This window comes from Vigna unguiculata, chromosome 3, assembly GCF_037176805.1.
Source record: "Vigna unguiculata cultivar grain cowpea cultivar isolate G323 ecotype 2 chromosome 3, ASM3717680v1, whole genome shotgun sequence".
In the NCBI taxonomy this organism is placed as follows: Eukaryota; Viridiplantae; Streptophyta; class Magnoliopsida; order Fabales; family Fabaceae; genus Vigna; species Vigna unguiculata.
The window spans coordinates 41,387,040-41,396,990 of NC_140794.1; the positions used below are offsets into that span (position 1 = coordinate 41,387,040).

The following is a 9,951-nucleotide window of genomic DNA, read 5'->3' on the forward strand; positions in this document are numbered from 1 at the left end:
CAAAATAACAAATACATGAACTAAATTGAGAATTTTCACACAGGGCACTACCACTTTCAAATCACACTGCCTCTACTACATGGCACAACATCAGTTTAACATGTAACAATTATTACTATTTTTAAAATTATAAAAAGAAAAAATTAAAATTAAAAAGAAAATTTAAAAAAATAATGTGTTAATAACACGTGGCATATAGTTAACATTAATATACTAACGAAAATGACATAATTAAAACATATTTTTCAAAATAAGAAGCTAATTGAGATAAAAAAAAGGACCTACTTAATATTTTCCTACGAAAATGAAGACTAATAGAATAATTTAACCAAATTTTTAATTGTGTGGTCGCTAAATTGATTACTAATTAATTTGAGACTAATTTAGAAATTAATTTATTTAATAATAAAAATTTTGATAACTAATATTTAGTAACCAATTTTTATTATAATGAGTATTAACTTTTTAAATATTAAAATTAATCACTAATGAGATATTGAAATTTATTATTAATAAAATATATTTTTAGTGTGATTTCGATTAAATGAGTTTAAAGTTTTGTAATGTAAGGTAAATAAAATTTCCAGACATTTAAATCATAAAAGGAAGGAAGCCATATGATACAACATATATAATTACAAACAGTCGCAAACATTTAAATTAATTGACAGGTTACATAAACACGAGGATTCTTCCAGAAACCATTTAGTTATTTTAAATAACAAACTAAAAATGAAAAAACACATTAACATGCGGTGGAGACAGCGTTCACTTTTATTAGCAGCTAGCTGGCGCAAACCGACTCTAATCACTATCACTTCTTTCCTCAATCAATCTGCAACGGTCCAAGTCATGTCATTCTCGAAGATCCAATGGCATACTTCAATCCGACCCGGACCCGACCCAAGAGCCACGAATGCGCCGTGGGTGGGGCTCCATGCACTGGTGTCCAAGTGACATATGGCAACACCGTGGTTAATCTTCGCCTTCGTTTCCGAATCCAAGAGATCCGCTTCGTAGACCCGAACCTTAGGAACCGAGTGACAGTAGTAAAGCAGATAAGGGAACCAGCTCTGGTGACAGGAAACGGATTTGGTTACCTTGCCACCGTTCATCCCTTTGACCCGACCCACAATTACATTCTTACTGAACCCGTTTACGTTCTCAGTTGTCCAAACCCCGACATTACGGCCCAAAACAGAGGTTGCAAAATCAATCATGTCCTCGACAGAGCCCACACAACGTTTGATCTCTCCGACGCTGGGTGCTCTCTCGCACTCACCCAAAGAATCCATCATCATCTTTTCCATGGAGGAGTTATCAGACACCTTGAACACGCTCTTCAGCTCCTCAATCTTTGAAGAAGAGAAGGGCAATTTCACCAGAATAGAGCGAGGCAGAAATGATCTTTGGGGCATTTTATCTCTTATGTCAGGCATGGCCATCACGCTTCCTTCCTTCAGCATGCTCTCGCGAAAGAACTTACCCGGTTCGACCCACCTTTTCACCAAACTAACACCAACAGTGGAAGAAGAGGAAGAGGTGTTGTAAGAAGCGAAGGAAACACCCTCTTTGGCGTAATCCTTAAAGGTTGCGTTGGTGTTAGCGCTGTAGCCGGTGAAGCCAACCGTGTTACGTTCTGCTCCTTTAGCGTAACCTTTGAAAGTGTCGGAACCAGGGTTGGCGGAGTTGCCGTAGTTTTTGAAATTCACTGTGGACCCAAACGTGTTCTTCTCGTAGGATTGGAACGAATCGTCTCCTACATTAGCTTGGTCCCTATAGTTGGCAAAGCTGTGCGTCGCACCAACGGTTCCATCGCCATAGCTTTGGAATTTCTCTTGGGGATCGTTCATGTTAACGCCGTAGTTGGTGAACGTACTATTGCCACCTGTGCCTTTCTTGCCGTAGTTGGTGAAGCCAGAGGAGGCGACGTTGGACTCTGTTCCATAGCCTGTGAATTCGTTTTTCGCTGCAAAGGAGTTCTTGCCATAGCTCTGGAATGACTGATCGCCTGCGTTTGAGTCCTCATTGTAGCTGGAGAACGACTGCTTCCTATTGACGGTGTTGTCGGAGTAGGTGGCGAATCGCAGTTCAGCGACGTTCGAATTGCTGGAGTAATTTTTGAAGTCGCCGGAGCCTTCTCCGCCGCTCTTGGAGCCGTAGGTGTTGAAGCTCTGGTCGGCGACGTTGGTGCCGCTGGCATAGCCGGTGAAGCTTTCTTTGTGGTCAATGGATCCGCGGCTGTATCCACGGAAAGCGTTAACCGGAGTGCTGAAGATGTCGTTGGAGTAGTTCTTGAAGGTGTCGATTCCGTTTACTCTACCGTCTCCGTAGTTGGTGAAGTTCTGGCCGTCGATGTAGGTTTGAAAATTCTCATCTTTGGTGTGTTTCTGGAGGCTTGGACGTACCTCCGGGAAGCAGAGAAGGTGCGCGGCGGAGCAGAACTCCGGCAACCGTGTAGAGAGGGTGTTGGTGTCGGCAAGCTTTGTGAAAGAGGCGGCTTGGGCGGCGGTCATTGGGGAGGCCTTGGAAAGGAGGAATGAAGGCCTTGGCAAGGTGTTGCGAACGTGTTTGTCCCAGTAACGTGCCACTGAAGCCTTTGGAGTAAAGGGGTTTTTATCGGCTATGTGGCGACCACCGGAACCAACCTGCAGGCACATATGTTATACGTAAGCATGATAGCATAATAGAAGAGGAAAAATTGTTTTGAAGCGATGAGAGTTAAGGGAAAGTGTGATTACAGTGAGTAGTGAGAGAAGTAAAACGAGAAAGAGGGTACTCATGGTTCTTCTCAGTGGTTGAAGCGCGAGAGAGAAGGGGTTTTTGCAGAAATATATATAGTAGTGAGTGTGGAGCTGCTATGAGCTAGATGAAGAGAGCGAGAATGTGTTGAACGTGGAAAACATGTATGATGATGGGGTTGGGCCTTCCATCGTTGCTTTGATTATGCCGTTGATGCCATGTTTAATGCTATAGTACTTCAAGGAGGGAAAATTATATCATAAAATAATCTTTTCATAATTTTTTTTAATTAAAAAAACCATGATACAGTAAAATGGTTTTGGATGAAAATATTTGATGTGTATAACTTGAAACTTATGTTTTGTGACGTATGTTAGTTTGAATAAAAATTTTGACACCAAGTATTGTAAATAAAATTATTTGGCAAATGTGAGGATGTTAGAAGATGTTATTATAGAGTTGTTAGAAGATGGTATAATTTGAAGAAGTTGTCAAAATATGAGATTCTAAAATAAAATAATCGTTTTTGAACTTTTTAATTTTAAAATAAAAATGAATAAAAGAAGGAAACAGATATTTTTTAGGACAATAGAAGAAACACAAGAAATGTAATTAAATATTTTAAATCAATGACAAAAATTTATTGATCACCATGATGGGTACATGTGACCCGTTTATTGGACACATTTGAAATAGAAAAAAAAAATCTCGATACTACAATATGGTACTATTATTTATGACACTTCCTAGAAACGTATAGATTTATAACTGTACACGTTGGGATATTTGGATAACCTCACCTTTCCTAATATTTATGATTATTGAAACTAAATCTAATATTTTGCTACTCTATGAAGTTCAAAGAACGTACATTTAAAGAAAAATGGATTATATATTGCTCGGTATTTAAGAGGTAAAGCAACTATCAATACAGAAGTGGAGTTTGGATAATTTTTTTCCAAAATCATTCATATTTATGATATTTACTTAGAAGGAATATTGGAACTTTTTATTTGAATAGATTGAGAAAATTCATTATCAATGAGATATGAATTGTACATGTAAAAGATTTGATATTATCTTTAACATAAAAGGTTAAAGGCTCAAAATTTATGTTCATTGTTTTTTTTATCCATAACTTAACTTTTTTTTTTCTATTCAATGTTGAATTTTCAACTTATACTTGTATTCTTAATTGTTTTTACCACAAGTGTGAGTTATCTTCATTTATCCCACCCATTTATTTCAACATATTTCACATATTTCAAGTGCGGTTAGGTCTTACCACAACGAGACATATTAGTCTCTGCTTAAGATGAACACTAGGACAAATCATTAACTTCGATACCATTGTTAAAAATTTTACCTGTGATAGACTAGGAAGATTAACTACCTCTAAGGTATGATTTGTTCGTATAAGATATTTGACACTACTTCTAACATAAAATCTTAAGGCTCAACATTTGTGATTCTTTATTTTCTTATATGTCATTCAACTTTTGTATTTCTACTGAATGCATACTTTCATCTCATATTTGAACTCATTTGTAAATTGAATTACCATAGAGTCCTAAAAGTAAGAGACATCTATTTATCTCCAATTAAGAAAGATAATTTGTACATCCCTTTAATATAGTTTCAAGTCATAATAGGTTACTAGTTGTAGGCTATTTTTACAAGAATCCTTTCCTGAGATAAATTTTGTAGTGGAAGAAAATGTCTCACTAACAATCAAACTTTAGTGACAAAAAATTGTTAGTCATTATAGTGATCAATTTAGATATCAATTTACAAAATAAAAAATTATTGGTTACTAAAATAAAAAATTATGATTGGTGACTAAATTGGTCATTAATTAATTAGACACTAATTTAGAAACAAATTCCTTTTAGCAAAAACCTTGGTATGTTTAATGACCAATTTCCTTTGATAGCTAAAACATTGGTAGCTAAATTTTAGAAACCAATTTAGAGACAAATTATATATTTTTATTTATAATATTATTATTTTAGTAATCAATAATTTTTTTATTTTGTAAATTGGTATCTTAATTAGTCATTATAGTGACTAACAACTTATGGTCATTAAAATTAGTTATTATAATGAGACATTTTCTTATAGTGTCGGAGACTATTATTAAAGTAATTTTTTAAGGTATCCACTACTTGAGATTTTTTATGCAATAAATAGATATAATAGTAACCTAAATAATCATCAATAAAGATGAAACAATGCCTTCTTTTTCTAAAAGAATTAAACATTAAAAGGCTCACAAATGTTAGTGTACACACATTCAAGAAGTTGATTACTTCTTCTTGTAGCTCATTTCTTTACGTGTTTTTGTTTGTTTTTCTTTTATACAATCCACACAAATATTTATATTAATAAAATCTATATCTGGAAGAATTCTTTATTGATCATAATGATGTAAACCATAGATGACAAATAAACATGTCCCTAAGTATTGCTCAAACCCATCCTCATTTTGATGGAGATTCTCTACATTGACTGAGTATAGGTATGGGTATGGATATGGAGAATATCTGACTTTTTCAATTGGGTATAAATATGTAGATAAGGATAAAGATGTACATATATCTGCCCCGTCCCTATACCCGCCATAATACCGGTCCCCACCATATCTCTGTTCATGTTTAAATTATTAAAATACTCATTGTTTACTAACTAACCTTATATCCATTTTTTATTTCTTCTTATTATTTGGTTTGTGATGAAATTCATTCTTATCCCCAATAAATTTCTCGAATTATTCCAACTTTTATGCAATTATGTTCAAATGATATATGTCAATTAAATATTTTTTGTATCACATTTGAATATTTTTACTATTTTTTAATATTTTTATTTATTGTATATTTTCTTTTCACATGAGAATGTTTAATATTATTTTTAATTTTTTTTTTCATTTGAAGAACTCTTTTATTTCGCTAAAATCATTTTCGTTATCTATAGGGATGTCAACGGGGTGCGTAGGGTATGGGTAGTAGCTCTCCCGTACCCTACCTGTTGGATAAATATTCACCCCGTACCCCTACCCGTACCCATATCCATGCAGGTATCCGTTATGCGGATACTCACATATTTTTTTAATATCCATGGATATCCACGGGTACGCGCAGATATTTATAAAATAAATATTTAATATTTAATAAAAAAAATTTAACCATAAATTCAAATTCAAATACAATGCATAACTTTTATAAATTTTAAACAAAGTGAAAATAATTCATTTAAATAGTGGTGTATGATAGTTTACAAAATAAATGAAGATTTTTTAAAACCAATTGATAAAACATAATCCATCAAAATCAATGTGATAATGTTTTAATATTTTTTTTAATTTAAATTAGAGTATAATAGGTACGGGTATCCACGAGTATGGATACTATGATACCCGTACCCGTCCCGTCAACATGCAGGTTTAAATAAAATACTCGTAGATGTTACTCGCGGATATCCATTTCCAATATTCATTTCCTACCCGTTGCGGGTTTTATCAGCGAATACCCACGAGTATGGATTTTTTTGACATCCCTAGTTATATATCAATCATCGACTAAGTTGATATTTGAAAAGTTTTCTTAGATCACTAAGGCATTTTTCATCTTATCATACTCTTAATTATATATATATATATATATATATATATATATATATATATATATATATATATATATATATATATATTTGTTTTTCTTTGTGTGATTTCATTCAATGACCTCTCAAATTGTTTCTAAGACACACAATTATAATTTTTAAATTTTTTTTATTTGTTGTTTATTTTTATAATGTAGAATACTATTTTGATTTTTTTATATAATTATTTTTATTTTCTAACTCATTATCATATGTATAATTTTATCACTATAATTTTATAAATAAATTTTAATTACAATAATATAATAATTTAATGTAATCCCCATGAATCTTTTTTATCACCATCCAACATATATTGAAGTTCAAAAGGTGACAGATCTATGGTACAAATTATATTATTATTAGTTTAATCTTTGTTCTTTGTATAATTTTAATTACGTGATGTAATATAATTTTTATTAGTATATAAAAAATATATTTCATTAGAATTTAAAAAATTGAAGTAAATGGACATTTAAAATAATTTTTAATTTAAATATTTATTTTCCTTTTATATATTTTTTAAATATTTTTAAATTTTATCTATTAGGTTTCATTAATGTTTGCAAATTTAATAAATGTTTTAGTTCTCATGAAATTTTATTTGGTATTTTAATTTGAAATGTATATAATTATAATTAATTTATTTCTAAATATTTGATATTGAAGAAACAACATTCCTTTTAATATTAAATATTTAATAATATTATATTTCGTTTACCATAATTTTTTATTATTTTATAGAAATTAATTAATTGGTATTGAAATAGTAAAAAAACGTACAGGTACGACTATATACCTGTTATCCGGTGGGAATGAGAATACAAAAACTTGATAACCATTAAGTTTAGATATAGGGATGAGGATGATTTTTTATTCAAATAATAAGTATAGGATACATAAACTTGTTCCCGTCCTGATCCATTGTTATTCCTTATATAGAGTCATAAGTATTTCAATGTATAAATCACCTGAATTCATTTTATATAAACTATCACAAATAATAATACCATCAATAAGATGATTGTTCTCAAACAAACTGAAATATTCATCACCAAAATTAAAATAAGATTATCCAATGATATTAAGTTTAGACAATATAAAATCAAATTCCTAGATAAACTAGTACATAAAGAGTTTATAATAAATCTAAATGATGTTCAATATGAAGACTAAATAATAAGTCTCGTACTAGTGCGCAATTGATGCACTTACAATTTATCATTCATGTTATTATAGGTAATTTGAAATGGGTCATACTCAAACGACATAAAAAACTATAAAAAGAAGTTTTCATTGACATTCATTCTCAAAGGTCTTAAGTTTTATTGCAATATTTCTCATTTCAATAACATGTTCATACATAAGACATGATCAATCAAACTACATGGTTGTAAATGTATCTTCCATTATTTTAAACTGTTCTCCTACAAAATCTATATACTCTCACACTTTCTGTTTTGAGAGAATCATCTTTATGACCATTAATTTGGATTTGTTTTATCTTATCAAAGTTTTATAGTGAATTTGCTTTTTCATTGCTACCTGCATGTATATATATAAAACTAATTGTGGTATCTACAATTATATTTATTAATTATAAAAACAAATAATTTACCTTTAGGTAATCTACAAAAACCTCGTAATAATGAATCTCAATAAACTTATAAATGAAAAATATATAATATACCATCTTTTATTTTAAGGTCCTTTGACATAAATTATCATTATTTTAAAATTAAATAAACATGTGACAACAAATTTATCATACATTTAATTGTAAACAAATGTAATACTTATACATGCTATCAACCATAATTAGCACTTTCACTTTTTTATTCTAAGTGAACAATGGATATATTTGTTTTGCAAGTTGAATCACGTGTAAGTAAAGTACTTTTTATTTCATTAATATATAAATAATCAAGACTTTGTGATATTCATTTCACGTTCATCTTTCACATTTAAAATCCAAATGTATGCATTCTACTTTATTTCTTTCTCACGTCGCAACAAAAGGAATTTGTGATTCAAATCGTAATTTCATTATAATATGAATCACATACACACAATTTTTTTTTATCAAATAATATCTGTAGATTAGGTATTGATTCCAACAAGCATAATTATGCTATGCTAGTTTTTTTTATGTGTGGCTGGGTTTATAGGTTGAGATTTTTTGTGAATCCATTAAAATTTGTCTGGGTGTATACCTTGTAAGTTTATTGAGTTTTCTATGTGATTTTGGGAGACTTTACCTCGAAAATGTAACAAAGGTCGAGGGTGTGATATTTTATAGTCATTTTCTTTTAGAAATATGTTTTTATTCTTTTGTTGATAAAAAATAAATAAAATTTGATCTTAAAGTAGAAAAATTAAATTCTGAATGTTCTAAGTAGAAAACTTAAACATAAAATCAATGTATTTTTGACTGAAATATTTATGAACTTACTGTAAGGTTTGATGAAACATTTCCTAATGCTATTTTTTTATTATTGAAAAAAACTAGTAAATGTAACTTTATACGAGGATAGTCACTTTCGACGTTATTCGACATCAAGCATGATTCCACGTTTGGTGTGATGCCAATAATATGAAAGACTTCCTATACGAGTGATAAGCTTTTAAAGACATGGATGTCTCGAATGGATTATCATTTCTCGTCAATAATTCTTTATTCTCTTACTTCTAGTTGTTCATGTTGATTTTGCAGGAAAAATTGCAACGTCTTAAAGTTGTCCGAAAATAGTGGAATAAAAATATCTTTGAATATATATAAGTTGGTGATGGATAATTAGGGTCTTCTTTATAATATTCAACAACAAATTTTTAATGTTTGTCAATTCGATTTGGATGTATTACTAATTCATGAGATCAAGATAAAAGATTATTTAAATTTTGCTTTAGATTATCAAGTTGTTTATTAGAAGGGAAATGCTAAAATGAATTGGTTTAAAGATGGAGATATGAATCCTGCATTTTTTTCATGTTGTGATTCGCAAGAGGCATAATGCGGCGAGTATATTTAAGTTGCATAATGATGATCAAGTTATTTCTTATCCTTAAATGATTGAAGATTCTGTTGTGTCTTTTTGTACTAATTTATGTGTTGCTCCTAATAATCAAGCTATTGTTGTTACTTCTATGTAGTCATTTGTTGCTTTTTATATTCCTTCTCTGGTTATTGATGATGAAAATAATTTTTTGATTAAATGCCTTGATCTTGATGAGGTGAAGCATACAATTTTTTTCTCTTAATGGCGATAATGCCCCTGGTCCAAATTGCTTTGGTGGATGTTTTTATCACTCCTTTTGGGATATTGTTGGTATTGATGTTTGTAAAGTTGTCCAACAATTCTTTCGACAGGATTGGATTCTTCCTGGTATGAATTCAAATGTTGTTTCTCCTATTCCTAAAGTTTACGAGATAGAACGTATAACTGATTTTTGTCCAATAACAATAGTTAATTTTTGTTTCAAAATCATTACAAAAATTTTAGCTGATAAACTTACGATGATTGCTAGTATGATTATTTCTCCTAATCAAAATGC

The 9,951-nt window shown here is 30.5% G+C and overlaps 1 protein-coding gene across 1 annotated transcript; it reads right to left on the bottom strand.

The window, feature by feature from the left end:
* Positions 1 to 632: 632 nt before the first annotated feature.
* Positions 633 to 2,925, bottom strand: LOC114178438 (polygalacturonase non-catalytic subunit AroGP2-like). Its single transcript, XM_028064342.2, has 2 exons — positions 2,742 to 2,925; positions 633 to 2,648 (listed from the first exon to the last, which is right to left on the bottom strand). The coding sequence occupies exons 1-2, from the start codon at positions 2,781 to 2,783 to the stop codon at positions 831 to 833; spliced, it is 1,860 nt and encodes a 619-aa protein (XP_027920143.1). The 5' UTR covers positions 2,784 to 2,925; the 3' UTR covers positions 633 to 830.
* Positions 2,926 to 9,951: the final 7,026 nt, after the last annotated feature.

What these genes read in the sequence shown, in the direction of transcription:
- LOC114178438 (XM_028064342.2), bottom strand. Translation starts at nt 2,783, where the DNA reads ATGAGTACCCTCTTTCTCGTTTTACTTCTCTCACTACTCACT. An exon ending in TACTTCTCTCACTACTCACT is followed by an intron (nt 2,649 to 2,741) that starts GTAATCACACTT and finishes ATGTGCCTGCAG; the next exon opens with GTTGGTTCCGGTGGTCGCCA.